Source organism: Onychostoma macrolepis, chromosome 16 (genome assembly GCF_012432095.1).
Source record: "Onychostoma macrolepis isolate SWU-2019 chromosome 16, ASM1243209v1, whole genome shotgun sequence".
Lineage (NCBI taxonomy): Eukaryota > Metazoa > Chordata > Actinopteri > Cypriniformes > Cyprinidae > Onychostoma > Onychostoma macrolepis.
This window is the reverse complement of record NC_081170.1, coordinates 16358970-16376792: the sequence shown is the minus strand read 5'-3', so window position 1 is coordinate 16376792 and position 17823 is coordinate 16358970. Positions and strand designations below refer to the sequence as shown.

General features: G+C 36.6%; 2 protein-coding genes across 3 annotated transcripts; one reads left to right on the top strand and one right to left on the bottom strand.

The window, feature by feature from the left end:
* Nucleotides 1–2429: 2429 nt before the first annotated feature.
* On the top strand, nucleotides 2430–12990 carry epb41b (erythrocyte membrane protein band 4.1b). Its single transcript, XM_058748050.1, is given in 27 exon segments — nucleotides 2430–2678; nucleotides 3214–3318; nucleotides 3428–3470; nucleotides 3567–3642; nucleotides 3772–3990; nucleotides 4079–4166; nucleotides 4566–4718; nucleotides 4885–4982; nucleotides 5195–5346; nucleotides 5434–5535; nucleotides 5851–5934; nucleotides 6376–6753; nucleotides 6756–6974; nucleotides 7105–7224; nucleotides 7648–7938; nucleotides 8025–8228; nucleotides 8330–8596; nucleotides 9074–9289; nucleotides 9373–9612; nucleotides 9961–10203; nucleotides 10288–10524; nucleotides 11128–11322; nucleotides 11416–11588; nucleotides 11685–11717; nucleotides 11800–11856; nucleotides 11945–12118; nucleotides 12597–12990. Coding segments are annotated over 27 exon segments (4281 nt in total). The 5' UTR covers nucleotides 2430–2621; the 3' UTR covers nucleotides 12654–12990.
* A 480-nt stretch (nucleotides 12991–13470) lies between these two features.
* LOC131522175 (transmembrane protein 200A) lies at nucleotides 13471–17717 on the bottom strand. 2 transcript variants are annotated; one of them, XM_058747479.1, is made up of 2 exons: nucleotides 17474–17717; nucleotides 13471–15436 (listed from the first exon to the last, which is right to left on the bottom strand). In XM_058747479.1, exon 2 carries the CDS (start codon nucleotides 15430–15432, stop codon nucleotides 14626–14628), a length of 807 nt encoding a protein of 268 aa, XP_058603462.1. In that variant the 5' UTR covers nucleotides 15433–15436; nucleotides 17474–17717; the 3' UTR covers nucleotides 13471–14625. The 2 variants fall into 2 exon arrangements, with proteins under 2 accessions (XP_058603462.1, XP_058603461.1); XM_058747478.1 differs by having other exon boundaries at nucleotides 17484–17717.
* Nucleotides 17718–17823: the final 106 nt, after the last annotated feature.

Sequence of the window (17823 nt, the reverse complement as noted above, 5' to 3'; positions counted from 1 at the left end):
ATTTTTCTTTTATGCCAAAAATCATTATGATATTAAGTAAAGATCATGTTCCATTAAGATATTTTGTAAATTTCCTACCGTAAATACAGTGAGGAAAATAAGTATTTGAACACCCTGCTATTTTGCAAGTTCTCCCACTTAGAAATCATGGAGGGGTCTGAAATTGTCATCGTAGGTGCATGTCCACTGTGAGAGAAATAATCTAAAAAAAATCCAGAAATCACAATGTATGATTTTTAACTATTTATTTGTATGATACAGCTGCAAATAAGTATTTGAACACCTGTCTATCAGCTAGAATTCTGACCCTCAAAGACCTGTTAGTCTGCCTTTAAAATGTCCACCTCCACTCCATTTATTATCCTAAATTAGATGCACCTGTTTGAGGTCGTTAGCTGCATAAAGACACCTGTCCACCCCATACAATCAGTAAGAATCCAACTACTAACATGGCTAAGACCAAAGAGCTGTCCAAAGACACTAGAGACAAAATTGTACACCTCCACAAGGCTGGAAAGGGCTACGGGAAATTGCCAAGCAGCTTGGTGAAAAAGGTCCACTGTTGGAGCAATCATTAGAAAATGGAAGAAGCTAAACATGACTGTCAATCTCCCTCGGACTGGGGCTCCATGCAAGATCTCACCTCGTGGGGTCTCAATGATCCTAAGAAAGGTGAGAAATCAGCCCAGAACTACACGGGAGGAGCTGGTCAATGACCTGAAAAGAGCTGGGACCACCGCTTCCAAGGTTACTGTTGGTAATACACTAAGACGTCATGGTTTGAAATCATGCATGGCACGGAAGGTTCCCCTGCTTAAACCAGCACATGTCCAGGCCCGACTTAAGTTTGCCAATGACCATTTGGATGATCCAGAGGAGTCATGGGAGAAAGTCATGTGGTCAGATGAGACCAAAATAGAACTTTTGGTCATAATTCCACTAAACGTGTTTGGAGGAAGAAGAATGATGAGTACCATCCCAAGAACACCATCCCTACTGTGAAGCATGGGGTGGTAGCATCATGCTTTGGGGTGTTTTTCTGCACATGGGACAGGGCGACTGCACTGTATTAAGGAGAGGATGACCGGGGCCATGTATTGTGAGATTTTGGGGAACAACCTCCTTCCCTCAGTTAGAGCATTGAAGATGGGTCGAGGCTGGGTCTTCCAACATGACAATGACCAAGCACACAGCCAGGATAACCAAGGAGTGGCTCTGTAAGAAGCATATCAAGGTTCTGGCGTGGCCTAGCCAGTCTCCAGACCTAAACCCAATAGAGAATCTTTGAGGGAGCTCAAACTCCGTGTTTCTCAGCGACAGGCCAGAAACCTGACTGATCTAGAGAAGATCTGTGTGGAGGTGGGCCAAAATCCCTCCTGCAGTGTGTGCAAACCTGGTGAAAAACTACAGGAAACGTTTGACCTCTGTAATTGCAAACAAAGGCTACTGTACCAAATATTAACATTGATTTTCTCAGGTGTTCAAATACTTATTTGCAGCTGTATCATACAAATAGTTAAAAAATCATACATTGTGATTTCTGGATTTTTTTTTTTTTTAGATTATGTCTCTCACAGTGGACATGCACCTACGATGACAATTTCAGACCCCTCCATGATTTCTAAGTGGGAGAACTTGCAAAATAGCAGGGTGTTCAAATACTTGTTTTCCTCACTGTATATCAAAACTTAATTTTTGATTTGTTATATGCATTACTAAGAACTTCATTTGGACAACTTTAAATATATTTTTTTTTTTTTTTTTTTTTTTTTTTGCACCCTCAGATGCCAGGTTTTCAAATAGTTGTATCTTGGCCAAATATTGTCCACAAAATTAACCCTCATGACTGGTTTTGTGGTCTAGGGTCACATTTTATGATTGCTGATTGTTACATTCACAACAATGTAAATGACAAAGAATCTTCCAAATTCCTCAGTATATTTGAATTCTCACAAGATGTTCAAATAAATTATTAACATACTGCAATAAAACATCATTATATATATATATATATATATATATAAACCGAGGATTATTTAAAAGGTCACTTCAAGCACATTGCATATAAACAGTACGGCCGTGCACATATTTTGTCATAAGATGTTGTGTGAGCAAAGAGTGGCATGAGGGTTTTCGCTACCCCACCCATTCTTATCAGTTTATCTCAGTGAGAAAAAGCGGGAAGCATCACATTAAATACAGTAAATAATCCATTTATACTGAAGTGATTCCTCCTTGCCTCCTCTTCCTCCAGCCATGATGGACAAATAAATTCATGTTCATCGTGTGATGACTGACCCCCTCAATCATAACTGTAAACAGCCATGTGTGTGTATTCATGTGTTTGTGTCTGCGAGAGGGGGTCATATCTTTCTAAAACACTCCTAGCACTATCACAAAACAGGACAGTGCAGGAGGGCAGGGCCTCTTATGATGCCTCATACAGACGTGTGCTGCTGTAGTATAGAAACGCAGTAACAGGAATGTGAACTAAAGGGCCGTTCTGAAGAGAATTGAACTTTTGCAGCTCATTCCTTGATATCTAAAGTGGAGAAAAGGACGAAGCTGACTGAATTCCACCACCAGAGGAATAAATAGAATAGAAGAGAAAAGTTTGAGACATGTTGCAGTGCCGAGTGAATTTCCTGGACGACACCTACTTTGTGTGGGAGCTGGAGGTACATGAACAAAGACCTTCTCTCTGTATAATGATATTATAATAATATATCTTATGATATCCTAATATAATATCTTATCATAACAATGAATTAAGCTTTTATAAAATAGTTCTCTTTCAAGTAAAAATCTATCACGATTAAAGAGATTTATGCTTACAAGAAGAAGAAAGCTACACTGTAAAAAAAAAAAAAAAAAATGTTTAAGGCAACCAGCTTCAGCAGATTTTTGAGTTTTCTCAACTTGTCGTTTTAAGTTTATACAACAAAAATTTGAGAATCTCCCACAAAAATAAGTTTAGCAAACTCAAAAATCTGCTGAAGCTGGTAAAACAATTTTTTTTAAGTTCGCTCAACTTTATTTATTTTTTTTACAGTGTATAAATGAATAAATAAATAAGATATATTGACTGACAACCAGTCTTATCTTACTCAAGTTAAGTAAATTAATTTTATTTGAAGAATTTTTACATATTTTTACTGTAAATGATTAAAAGACAAATTAGATATTAACATTAAAACTCTCTTTCTTCCACAGAGAAATGCACTGGGACAGGATCTCTTCAACAAAGTTTGTGAACACCTTGACCTGTTGGAGAGGGATTATTGTGGTCTGGTCATGTGGTATTCTCCTAGTACCAGGGTATTTATTTTTGATCAGGCTGACATATGGTTCTATTATATTCAATATTTTATAAATAAAAGCTTCTTCTTTGTTTTTAAGTGTAATCTTTCTTTGTTTATTGGTTCAGGTATGGCTGGATTGTGCTAAAGAGATCCGAAAACAGATCAAAAGTATGTGATTTTATCCTTTATTATGTCCTTTATTAATGATCTGTAAAGATTCTTGCATTTTGATCTCTGCATCTGTTCCCTATTTGTTGGTTGCAGGTCCAGAAACTGAATTCTTTTTTAACATCAAGTTTTACCCGCCTGATCCCTCCGTTCTAGCTGAAGACATCACAAGGTACAATAAGACACCAACCATCCAGATATTCAACACTTAAGTGCACTCATTTACACTATTTTCTAATGTTTCCTCACACTTTTGCATTTCACACTTAAGTTTTGTCTTTGTTCTGTCTAATTCTCTCAGATATCTCCTGTGTCTTCAGCTGTGGAAAGATATTCTGATTGGTCGACTGCCCTGTCCATCAGACATCCTGGCTCTGTTGGGTTCATACATAGTTCAGTCAGCACTTGGCGATTATGACTCAAATCTCCACAAGAACAACTACATCAGTGAAATTGTTCTTGCACCCAATCAGAGTGAAGAGTTGGAGGAGAGAATAATGGAGCTGCATTCCACATACAGGTAACTTATACCAACAATCAAACTCACACATATGTCCTCTAACACATACACAACAACACACATTTAAATAATTTCTTTTATTATACAGATTCATGAGTCCTGCCCAGGCAGATATGCTTTTCCTTGAGAACGCCATGGGGCTCCCCATGTATGGAGTAGACCTGCATCCTGCCAAAGTAATTTTATTTAGTGAACTCAACTTGAACTTAAATTTGGAAAATATTTGGAAAGTGTTCATAGTAGATCATCTCAAAAATGAAAACTCTGGCATCATTTGTTCACCTTTATGTCATTTTTAGGCCAAATAACTTTATAGAAAAGAAGATTAAAGAATGTTTTGTTCATACAATTAAAGTCAATGGGATCCAAAACAACATTAAACTCTTTTTTCTATACACTTACAACTTTCTGTCTTCTGCAGAAAAGAAAAGACATTTTTAAGAAAGTCTTAGTGTTTTTGTCGATACAATGAAAGTCAGTGGGGTCCAATGTTGTTTTGGGTAAATAAATGATGACAGAATTTTCATTTTTGGGTGTATATCTTTAATATAATGCAATGTTTGATATGTTCATAGGATGTCAGTGGTGCAGATGTGATGCTTGGCGTTTGCTCTGAAGGACTAACGGTATATGAGGATGAGATTAAAACAAACATTTTCCTCTGGCCCAGAGTTCTTAAAATCTCCCAAAAACGCAGCACCTTTCTTCTGAAGATACGTCCTTCTGAGGTATTCATGCACATTCATTTTATTCTCCATAACCAGTTCCTTTATTTTATGCATATGTTAGTGTTGGGTTATGCATTCTGTCCACTCATTTGGTGTAGTGACAAACTCAAGAGTTTTGTCGGGTTTACTGTACATGGGTTACATTATTCCATGTGACCTGATTTAGGAGGATGAGTTTGAGGGTGCCGTCAGCTTCAGTTTGGATAGTTACCGAGCCTGCAAACAGTTGTGGAAATGCTGTGTGGAACATCATAGTTTCTTCAGGTAAGTCCGTGTATGTGTGAATTAAAAAACCAAGGCTTAACAAGATGCAGCATTTTTTGTATCCATATGACCATTAGTAACACAAGGGGGCGCTCCAGACAAATATATGCGAATACAGTATTCGAAAGAATTATACATAGTAAAAACATGCTCATTGAACGTCTTTGGTAAGTTTCAAGTCATAAGACCATACCTCTGAATGTGTTTCTCAGAAATAGAGTTCAAGACACAAAAACAAAAAGGTTCCTGACCTTGGGTTCAAGGTTCCGTTACCATGGACACACTCAGACTGAGTGTCTGGAAGCCAGTGTCAACATCACCCGGGCTCCCCCACGATTCACACGTTTTATCATCAAGAGAAAAGGCATCTATCTATCTATCTATCTATCTGATTAACTAATTAAATGCAAGTTGTCTTAGTTGGACAAAGGTAAATGATGTCTGTTTTCAGGAAATGAAGAAATTCTTGATGTTTTAAAACAACCAGTTCGAACAGAGTTGGATGACTGGTTCCTGGTCTACGGTCCAGATAAATGGCGCATTTATACATCAGGTGAGGGATATTAAAATAATAATCTAAGTAAAAAAAACTGACTGCCTTATAAATATTTGTGATTTTTATGAGCAGAGTACAGTAAATAAATAGGCAAAAAAAAATGTATTTGCTCTTGCCATTTGACAACAAATACATTTGGTCTCATGTCAAACACATGCTTTAATTTGTTTTAATTAATAATTCATGTGATCAAACTTCAAACATACACGTAGTCATTTGCATTATGCAATTTTTGGTCTTGTCTTCTCCCTTCTCTTTCTTTTTGAAAATATGAAAAAATATTTTCTGATTAACTGTAAACATCCTGTGCAGATGATGCCATGCTAGAAAGTGAGAAGTTGCAAGAGTGGAAGCATCAGCCAGACGACTGGTGTGTTCTTCTTGACGGCAGCCCATGTAAGTCTTTTTAACGCTATACCAAAAGACACTATATTATAGAAGGGCATAGGCACAGACTCTGATAGATAGATAGATAGATAGATAGATAGATAGATAGATAGATAGATAGATAGATAGATAGATAGATAGATAGATAGATAGATAAAACCTGTTGATTCTAATTTTCCATACATTTTGGTATAGGCTTTATGCAATTTCTGGAGCTTGAACCTAACTTAGGCTTTCTCACTTCACCACATGCCAAAAAGTCAAGCCACCACTGGTAAATTTGTTGACATAAAAGGGCAAGCTGGGCTGACATTTTCCAAAACATTCCTGAAGAAATGTCCAAGTCCCACTGGACTGATGTGCATAAATACATATTTTAGTTTCCATTAAAACTTGACATTCCCTCAAGGAAAAAGCTGTGATTGGTAATTTCGGTTCATTTTGTTCCAGTTTTACTATTAGGCATCCAGCAGCCTCTTCAGACTGAAGAACAGAGAGAATATGTGGAGGGGTCAGAGGAGAGGCTCACAGATGAGCTTGTGATAAAACAATCATATAAAGTTCAGGTTGTCCAGGAGGGGTCTGACATTATCGAGAAAGAACTTCCTAATTTTGAATTAAAACAGGAAATCATGAAACCACTAAAGGAAGAAGTACTAGAAGTCAATGGAGAAAGAATACAAAGGGTAATAATCACTAAACAGTGGACACAAGAGGTCAACTCTTTGGTGGAAACACAAGAAGATGTAGACAAAAAGATAGAGAGGGTGGAGATGGTGCAAAGACGTGTAATAGTCACTGAAAATAAGACATTGGGATCTGAGGACACTTTGAGAGACTGGAAATCATGGAACAGAGACTAGAAGAGGTGGACGCTATCAAGCAAAAGCTAGTTGAGGTGGAAGAGCTGAGGTTTGGATTACAGGAAGTGGAAAGTTTGGAACAAAGGTTGCAGCAAGTTGAAAAGGAGGAGCTTCAAGGAGCGGAGACAGATGATTGGTACAGTTTACTAGATCGCAGGCCATTGATGCTCACTGCTACCCCCACAGGTACGTCATGTGATCAGCTGTGCATCTATCACCAGAAATTGTGTTCATTGCTTTTCATCAAATGCTTGAAATGCTTGAAATTTCAATGTTAATTGAAATGCCTCAGATGAAAACATCACATTTTTTTCAGGAGTTCAAGAAGAGTTGCAACAGATAGTATATATCCCCCAACCAATGAAAAAAGATGACGACTGGTACATTCTATTTGATGTGCTTCCAAAAACCATGGAAATATCGCGCTCCCTTCCAGGTATCTATGAAAAACTTTTACCTTTTATTACACAGCTCTCTGAAATACCTTATTCTGATTGGTTTATTGCGCCATCTAGCGGTCGGATATATTATATTTATTCAAAACCGCTATTTAGTTTCTAAGTGAAAGCTAAGAAAATTATTGATTATTTGAATAAAAAGCTCATTTATATTAAAAATGAATAATTAATTACATTTTTTATTTTAATTAATTAAAAGTTGAAATTAATATTTCATATCTATTCTCTGACTGTTTACATTATTCCTTATATATAAGTTGCATCTGTTTCTCTGTGAGTAGCTAAGAAAATGTTCTTCCTGACCGCTCTTTATAATTACACTAGAAACATGCATAAATAGGATTTTAAAATAGCGTACTTCTCAACAAATTTCAACCACTAAAATTGGTTTCTGTTACCAGATGTGAGCAGATTCACTCCTGAAGATGATCAGGGTGAAGAAGAGAAGCGAGAGGTAGAAAGAAAAACACAGCAAGAGCTGGTGATACCAGAGAAGACAAAAACACAGACAAGAGAGGAGGTGATTCAGAGCAGAGTGAAAGCAGAGGAGGTCCAGAAAGAACAACAGGAGCAGGTGACAGTGGATTATAGGAGACTACAGCCAGTTGTTCTTGAGCAGAAAGCAGCAGATCCTCAATTAGACAAAGATGAAGACTGGTTTGTTGTTTTGGATGGTTCTCCTAAAAGATCAGGTACACACGCTCACACACAACCATAATCACATGCTCATGTAAAACACACAAATCGGTATATGCGTGATGGATTGTGTTTGTTTCAGTGCCCTCAGTTGAGCTGTATGAGGAGACCAGAGAGGACGTGATCCAGGGAAGAGTGAGAACAGAGCAAATAAAACAACAGGAGCAGGTGACAGTGGATTATGGGAGACCACCGACAGCTATTCTGGAGCAGAAGGCAACACAACCTCAAAGAGACGTGGAGGATGACTGGTTCATCATTTTTGCTGTTTCTCCTAAAGAATCAGGTACAAACACTTACACACAACCACAGTCAAGAACACATACACACACACACAAACATAAACACACATATCTTAACATGCATCATGGGTTCGGTTTGTTGCAGAGCCCTTGGTGTATCCACAGCAGCAAGGTCCAGCTGCTGAGCTGTATGAGGAGACCAGAGAGGAGGTGATTCAGAGCAGAGTGAGAACAGAGGAGCAAGTGATTGAGGTGATGACCGTGAGCGCTAAAGAACAAATAATAGTACCAGAGAAGAAGAGGACGAGCATCATACAAACCCCACAGTTTCCAGTCGTGCCCAGAGACATTGATGATGACTGGTTTCAGCTTTTTGACAAAGTGCCGCATGAGCAGAAGAGTTTCCCATCAGGTGAAGTACTTAATCACACTCAAATTTTGCCAGTACTTCCATAATGCACATTTTTGATATTTGTGTTATAGATTCATTATTAGAGGGCTAAGTCACCCAAGAATTCTGGAATCAGTTATTTTTCCTTGTGCCACTGTATGATATATATTTTTGTAAACCTGTATGATTTTCTTTTCTATCAATGTAACAAAGACGTTATTAAGCAGAATGTCCAAACTGCACTTTTTTGTAAACAAACATGAAGAGTAACTATGGCATTTGAGATCCAAAACACTGTTGTTAAGTAGGGGAAGTTATGAATGTTAAGGTTAAGAATAATAGTCTTTAAGTAACATGATAGGGATGAGCAGATGTTGTACGTTTAAGTTGTGAGAAATAAAGCAGAAAGTTCATGGGTTTTTGCTCTAATGACTGACAGAACTCAAGATTGTTGCTGTGGTGATTTTCACTGATAACATGTCATTCCTGTCACTCCAGAAATTCGTGTTGTGTCTGTGCCTCCTTTAGAGGCTGAAGAAAAGAGAGCTGTGGAGAGAAGGAGAAAAGAGGAGGAGCAGATAAAACAACAAGAGCAGATGACAGTGGTTTATAGAAGGCCAGAGCCAGTTATTCTGGAGCAGAAAGCAGCAGAGCCTCAAAGAGACACGGAGGAAGACTGGTTCATCATTTATGATGTTTCTCCTAAAGAATCAGGTGCAAACACTCACACACAACCACAAATGCACATATGTAAACGCATAAATCAAAATATTCATCATACATTGTGTTTGTTTCAGTGCCCTCTGTTGAGCTGTATGAGGAGACCAGAGAGGAGGTGATTCAGAGCAGAGTGAGAACAGAGGAGCAAGTGATTGAGGTGATGACCGTGAGCGCTAAAGAACAAATAATAGTACCAGAGAAGAAGAGGACGAGCATCATACAAACCCCACAGTTTCCAGTCGTGCCCAGAGACATTGATGACGACTGGTTTCAGCTTTTTGACAAAGTACCGCATGAGCAGAAGAGTTTCCCATCAGGTACAGAAACACACAAACACTATCACAAACATATAGCAACAAAAATACAAATGACTGGAAGAAAACTGGCTTAAAAACCACTTACTAATACATTTTAACATGAAGCATTGTATACCATAATATTTAAGAAAGAATCTTAAAACAATTATGATAACTAACATATAAAAACTAAGTTGACTTATGCAACTTTATTGTAAACTGTATAATTAAAATAATGTTCTTACTCAAGACTACTAAGAATCATTAATACATGCTTCTCATAAATGCAAGTTTTAATAAATTTAGGGTACGAATAATTTCACAAGCTTCTCATGATGCAAACCCCATTGTTTCTTGTGCTTCTTTCAGATGTCAGAGGCAGAGATTTTGAGGTCCGTGAACCCATCAAAGACCAGAGAGTTCAGAGAGTGGAGGAGGTGCGGATGAGAGAGAAAAGACTGATCACTGAAGAAACGAGAGTGATCGCTGATGAACGCAGAGAGAGGGCTGACGTTGTTCCGCAGATGATTCCTGTCGGAGTTCGGGAAGTTGATGATGACTGGTTTGAGCTTTTGGGTGCAGCACCTCCTGAGATGAGGAGCGTCCCTTCAGGTGATTACAAGAGCTACATGTCTGATTTGCTTCGGGTGAAAGGCATATTATAATTAGTAAAACCTTTATTTGTTTGATCTATAGTTTCAGTGGCTACTGAAGAGGGCAGGATGAAAGAACAGGAAGACAGAAGTGTGAGACAGCAGCAGATGAGAGTGAGAGAGGAGGAGGAGAAGAGACTAAGAGAACAAGATAAGCGAAAACAGGAGCTGGAACTAAGAAGAGCTCAACCAGCTGTTACTGTGAAGACAGAAGCACAGCCTCAGATTGAAAAAGATGACGACTGGTTCATTCTTTTTGATGTTTCACCAAAAGAAACAGGTACGTACACATTTGATATATTTATGAATATACACTACTGTTCAAATGTTTGGGATCAGCAAGATTTTTTTATGCTCACTAAGGTCAAACATACAGTGAAAACAGTAATATTGTGGAATACTACAATTACTCTTTTTTACTATTTTAATATAATTTTGTTGGAATACTGCAATTACTCTTTTTTACTATTTTAATAGAATTTTAAAATGTCATTACAACCATTAATCCAGTCTTCAGTGTCAAATTATCCTTCAGAAATCATTCTAATATACTAATTTGATGCTCAAAAAACATTTATTATTATTATTATGTTGAAAACAGTTGCTTAATATTTTTTGTGGAAAAATAATCTTTTGTAACAATGTAAAAGTCTATTGCCACATTTGATCAATTTAATGTGTCCTTGCTGAATAATATAATAATTATTAAAAATAAAACAAAAAATATATATATATCTTACTAAACCCCAAATATTTAATGATTTTTTTAGTAGAAATTTTAGTCAAGTAGTTTTTTTTTTTTTTTTGGTTGAATATGCAAAGTAACAACATATAAATGGGATAGATTTTAACAAATTCTTATTATCTACTACTCTCTTTAAAGTTGTTGCAGATGTCCTTCAAGTGGACAGGAGGGCTGAGGAAGAGAAAAGGAGAAGGGAAGAAGAGAGGAGGAAGCAGATAAAAATAGAGGAAAGAACAAAAAGACCATCTGTACCAGAGAAAAAACCAGTACAACTGCAGACAGAAGTGGAGGATGACTGGTTCACACTTGGGGGCGTCTCCCCTAAAGATTACGGTATGAATCACAAAAGACATCAGAAATTAATTTTCTCTAATGTCAGTCCATCTGTTACCATGTCTTCCTAAACATTTCTTCCTCTGTCTCTAGTTTCTACTCCTCGACCCACACCTGTTATTTCCCCAGTGGCTCCGCCCAAACCCCGCCCACAGATCCGAGCTGACCAACCACTCACTTCCACTCCGACCGCACAACCTGTGTCCACTACAAAAACCTATCAGGAGAGGACCAAAGACATATGGAACATCACACTGGAATCTGAGGTTACAAACACACACATACTGTACTACACACAAGAGCAATATGTCAAAGTTCCATAAGTTTCAATCCTCTAAAATAATCTTTCTCTATATTATTAGCAATCTGCAACTGAGTCAGTGCTCATGAGGAAGGTGAGATATTAATTCGTTTCTATCATTTTTATCATGTTCCTTCTTATCCAGAGCATATTAATCCAGTCTTGTGTTTTTGTAGACAAGGAGAAGTGAAGGAGAAAGCATCTATATACGTCACAGCATTCTTATGCTGGAGGTGTGTGAAATGTATATTGGTTCTTGCGCTAAGGATTTAAGAAGGCTTGTCTAGTCTAATTAATCCTTCTAATATATGCTCTTTTTAGGATTTTGATGTGTCCCATGAGATGATTTTGAAGCACCATGCCAGCATTTCTGAACTTAAGCGAGTCTTTATGGAGGTCAAGCAAGATTTTGGACCCACTGAATGGGACAGACGTCTCTCATCATACTCACCTACTGCAAAAACTCAGTTCACGCATGCCAACGAAGAGATACTCGTGAGAATGGGCTTAGTAAATTACATACATTAACAAACAATCTACATCAGTGGTTCTCAACCAGGGGGCTCCAATAAGCCTTACATTTATTTAGAGTTTAGTCAAATGAACATAATCCTAAATAAAATGTTAAAAACACTAAAGGTAGAGATGTACCACATTAAACTGATATTATATTTTGAGTTTATTTAGATATAATAGAAGTACAGGCTGTACATATCAGCTTACAGTAGATTGGAGGGCCTTTGAATATTGTCTTGGACAAAGGGGGGCCTTGGAGTCGAAAAGGTTGAGAATCACTGATCTACAGAGTATCTAGATGCGAGTGTAACTTAGGAATGTGTCCAATATCATACAGCTTTATTATTCCACTTTTTAGATTAATGCACTCCTGTCTTTAAAGGCTTTCCAAGGAATGTGTTTAAACTAAAGAGAAGAGTCTGTGAACCCGTACTGACTGTAAAATCTTCTTTTGCAGATTGAAGAAGATGGAAAAACAGTCTTGTTTCGCTCTCAAGAAATAATATATGTGTGAATTCTAACAGCTTAAACTTGTCATTTGTATGCACACTGCATATAATCACATTCAAGGATGTGAATATGTTGAAAAACAAATGCTTTGCATGTTTCATAGAATATAATTCTGTTTTGCATTTTTCTTATATTTGATCAGTCTAATTTAACATTGTTGATAGTACACTTTTCCTTATACACTGGTAATCATGTCCACAAGAGTATATCAAAAGCATCATTTAATTTGTGTAGACCTTGTGTAGACTAAGAAAAATCTCATCTCAGGCTTACATGTGGTTTATTTGAACTGCTTACACCTGTTCAGTTATATTCAAAAGGAATAAAAGCTGTCATATGCACTGCCAAATTTGTTTATTTTGAGAATGAACTTCAGAAAAATTCATTTCAGAGTGTTTGGATATAATTCTTATTTTAATATATATATATATATATATATATTAGTGCTGTCAAACGATTAATCGAATCCAAAATAAAAGTTTTTGTTTACATAATATATGTGTGTGTACTGTGTATATTTATTATGTATATATAAAGACACACACAAACAGCATATATTTAGAAAATATTTACATGTATTTACGTGTATATATTTATATTCATATAAATTATATCATATAGAAATATATTTAATATATAAATGTAACATATTTTTCTTAAATATATACATGCTTGTGTGTGTATTTATATATACATAATAAATATACACAGTAAACAAAAACCTTTATTTTGGATGTGATTTATCACGATTAATCGTTTGACAGAACTAATATATATATATATATTTTTTTTTTTTTTTTTTTTTTTACAGTTGTAAAAATGTAGTTACAACTTCCATCAGTAGGGGCTCACTAGACCAGCTAAACCCTCATTCCTCAGTGTATAGTAAACTGTTAAAGCGACTTTTAATCCACATTACTAAACTCTTTTGCTGGGTATCAGACAGCTGTACTGGTTTTGCAGCAATAGCATAGTTCAGGATTAATCCACATTAATCAAAATAGAGGATTACTTGCTACTGTATGACTGCATGCGACTGACACTACTTTGTGCTGCGACTGCTTGAAGCTTGTCTTTCAGTCTCTAAGAATTTAAACATGTTGGATACAGAATAGTTAAGACAGGAGCAGGAGAAGCTGTATGCATGCACATGTGTCTATTTATGTGTCTCTCACAGGTGGCCGCCTTTCATTTTTGCTCTGACATTTATGTGAACTATAAAGACCAGAACTACAAACACAATGAGACATAGTGCAGTCTCTATTCTTTTGGGCTTGTGTGGGTGGCACCACATGAAAAAATAGGATCATATATAATTGATTACTTAAAATTCACATGAACGAAAATCTACAAAGCCTTATAACTCTCACAAGTCAGGTAACAATCCATTATTCAAACAAAACAAAGCAACTATATGACAAAGGCACCAGCATCAAGTGACAATACAAAGTAAGATTCATTAAAAACCTTTAAAAAAAACAAATCTCTATTTATTCATCCACTTACATCAAAATCAACTATTTCGCTCATAAAACCCTAAGCTAAGGGTTAACCTAAATGGTTAAGCTAAATGGGAGTTCTGTATACTGTGATGTAATAAAAAAGACTGTGTACAGCAATATGACAACATAAAACGACTTCTTGTTTAAACAGACACACGTGACCATTCACAAACAAATGACTCTTATGAGTCAGTCCTTTTTGGTGAATCAAAAACATACAGTGCGACCAGTGAAGTTCATTCATGCAAATGAGTGGGTTCAAAAAGATGAGCTTGAATCCATCTGAAACAATTACAGCATTAGCAGAGAAAAAACTGTAAACAAATTGGACATTATAACGGAAATACACCCAAATGAATCAGAATCGAATCATAGAGAGAAATCTGTTCTATACTCAACCCTAACATCTTTTGGCTTGAATATATTCAATATATTCACTATGTGGGCCTTAGTGTGGACTTCAGGTGTAAAAGTCTACCGATCCTTTGGCTCTTCTTTGTTCAGTATCATTAGAGATGAATCTGGAAGATTCACTTGTGTTAGCTCCACATTTGCTATATTTTCCACTGCCATCTTGTTCCGGTATGTCCGATCAGGGAGAGGTGGAGGCACTGGGTCTGAGGAGCCAATCAAACAGTCATTGACTTTAATGACAGGCAAGGCCAATCTTTCCATGTTTCTGCGACCTTGGAGGGGTGATCCGGTTTCCAAGTTCACTTGACTGGAGCTACATGAGCCAGAGGATGGCGAGGAACACTTTAGGGTGGGAATTCCAGCCCCTTCCTCTAAGCAATGGATGTTGAGTTCAGACAAGTCCAATGTATGCGTGTTGATGTTCGTTTCTGTTTGTGAGAACCGTTTCGAATGATTGTTCCTATGAGTTTGTGCCAGTAGCAGGATCGCGTGGTCGTCTTTATGTTGGTCTCGCTTATGACGTTGTTCATGGTCACGATTTTCATAGAGAATTGTGTTGGCACAAATAAAGATAAAAAGCCCCACCCCCATAATGACAGGACCAATCAGCTTCAGTTTCTCTGAAGAGGTGCGTCCAGTTGAAACATGATGTTGTGTTTGTCGGCGGGGTTGATTGTTCCAATATCCCCCCACAGCAATGCCGATTCCTACTATCAGCAAAACACCAGCAAACAACAAACAAGCCCCTGGTGCAGATCGCAAACGCAGTCCACCAATCACAGGCCCTGTATCTGGCCTTAAGGGCAGAGTCTCCAACTCTGGGGCTGTTATAGAGACTTTTTCTGTGGGAGCATTTGCCTCAGACATTCTCCTAAAAAAAGGGCAAAAATTAGCTAATGAACTTCAAATACTCAATAAAATCACCATGAAAAGGTACAAAATACTAAAGGAAGATTTAAATATAAATTGTAGTCAGTTAAAAAGTATAAAGATGAGTAAGTGGGTTATTCTCACATAACTCCTCTCCATACTTCATTTTATTTGATAAATGTATTAAATATGTATAAAAATATATCAAATATAAAATTGTTTTATATAAATATAAAAATAATATTTTATAAAATGTTTATAATACTGAGAGTTTTTGCATATTGAAAGCATGCATCATTACAATAATCCTATTTTCTCAGAAGCATTTATTTGTGGGCAAGACAACTAATCCATGACAATCCTTCTATAATCCTTTTTTTTTTTTTTTTAAGTTCTTTGTACTTCCAGTTCCTTCCAAAGGCTGTCTAAAGCAGTCTGTCTACTTTTGTCTTTACTCGTTTTACTGTAGCTGTTTTCTTATTTTAACTGTTGTATATAAAAAAAAAAAACACAATTGCAATTAACAATATCATGTTTTTTCATCCTACAATAAAAAATTTGCTATACCTTGTTCTTGACACATATTGGCCTGGTTTCACAGACAGGGTTTAGACTAAACCAGGATTACGCCATAGTTCAATTAGGACATTTAAGTAATTTTTCTAAACGTGCCTTAGAAAAAACATTACTGGTGTGCGTTTTGAGACAAAATAAAGGCACTGATATATTTTAAGATCAGTCAGAGCAAGTTTCTTTTAGTTGAAACAGCTCAGACGTAGATTTTAGTCTGGGATTAGGCTTAAACCTTGTCTATGAAACCAGGGGATTGTGTTAAAATCATGGGTAGCATTTTTTCTTTTTTTTTAGAAAATAGATATCAGGATGCGGAACCGTTGTAACTAATTTCTTAAGAAGATTCAATTTATTATTATTATTTATTTTTTTTTTTTAACTACCAGCACATCTAGATAGGACACAAACAAATCCAACTCAAATTCTAAACTTTAAGTCACATTGGCACTGCAAAAATGTTAGAATAGTATTTGAAGAATTCATTTGCAAAAACAGATAACTCCGTTTTTAACAATTCTCAGAAATCATGTTTTTTTCATTGTGCATTCCAATTAATCTCAATCAAACTGCAGTTGGGTTATTTTAACTAGGTTAAAAAATAACAAACAAAAAAAACTAACTAACAGATTAAAACACATAAAAACATGATAACATAATAAAAAAAAACATGTTTTTTGAAAATGTAAAAAAACGGCGTTATCTGTTTTTGCAAATAAACTCTTCATTTATAAACATATTTTAATCTAACAACAATTTTGTGTAACGATAATCACTATTGTGATATTTTCTTTTCTACTAAACTTTTAATTCATATAAGGTTAACTGAGGTCACCGTAGGTTTTTTTAGATTTAGTCAGTGGTTAACATTACTTTAAAAAAATTAACCCCCGGTTTCACAGACAAGGTTTAAGCCTAGTCGCATGACTAAAATGTAAATATGAGCTGTTTCAACTGAAAGAAACTTGCACTGACTGGCCTTAAAATATACCAGTGCCTTTGTTTTGTCTTAAAAAGCACACCAGTAATGTTTTTTTCTAAGCACATTTATAAAAAATTACTTAAAATGTCCTAATTGAACTACAGCCTAATCCTGGATTAGTCTAAACACTGTCTGTGAAACCGGGCCTAAAGGTTTGTCCCTAAACTCATGCCTTAAATAAATATTTCTAGACTAGGCTAATTGGATTCTCAAACAAACAGAATAATATTATAATAGCGCCACTTTCACTTTTGCAATCAAAATGAAAATGGATTCATTATAGCATTACAAAGGAATTGGCAAAATGTTTTAACATGGGGGGAAAAATGCACATTTACAGTAGCAAACTTTGTGGTGTCTTCCAAACATATTACGCAAGCGCAGTAAGTGTGGCAGGTCTGTTTTTCAGTACACTTGTTTTCATACCCGTAGTGATCGTGATCGTGTGAAATACATAAATCCATCACTACCTAAAGTTAAACTCACTTAAACTCACCTCACTTGCTTCTCCTCCACTGGAGACACATGGTTCACGGTCCGATTCAAATACGCGACTCTACTTTACTTCCCATGAAGATGAGGACGCGCTAATCCATCAGTCTCCGTCCTGAGCAAACGGGTGTATCACGAGCGCGAGGCGAGGCGCGTTTAACCGGCCAGAGACTTGGGAGTGAGCGAGACAGAGAGAGAGAGAGACAGAGACAGAGAGAGAGAGAGAGAGAGAGAGAGAGTGGTTAGAGGGTCATGGGAACATGTGTGCAAGCCCGCTGGGTCCCACGGTGGGCAGAATAACCTATTCTTAGAGTCTCAGAGGACCCAGGCCCATTTCAAGCCTT

Bases quoted from the DNA above. Each gene is read 5' to 3' on its own strand.
- LOC131522175 (XM_058747479.1), bottom strand. From the start codon at position 15,432: ATGTCTGAGGCAAATGCTCCCACAGAAAAAGTCTCTATAACAGCCCCA.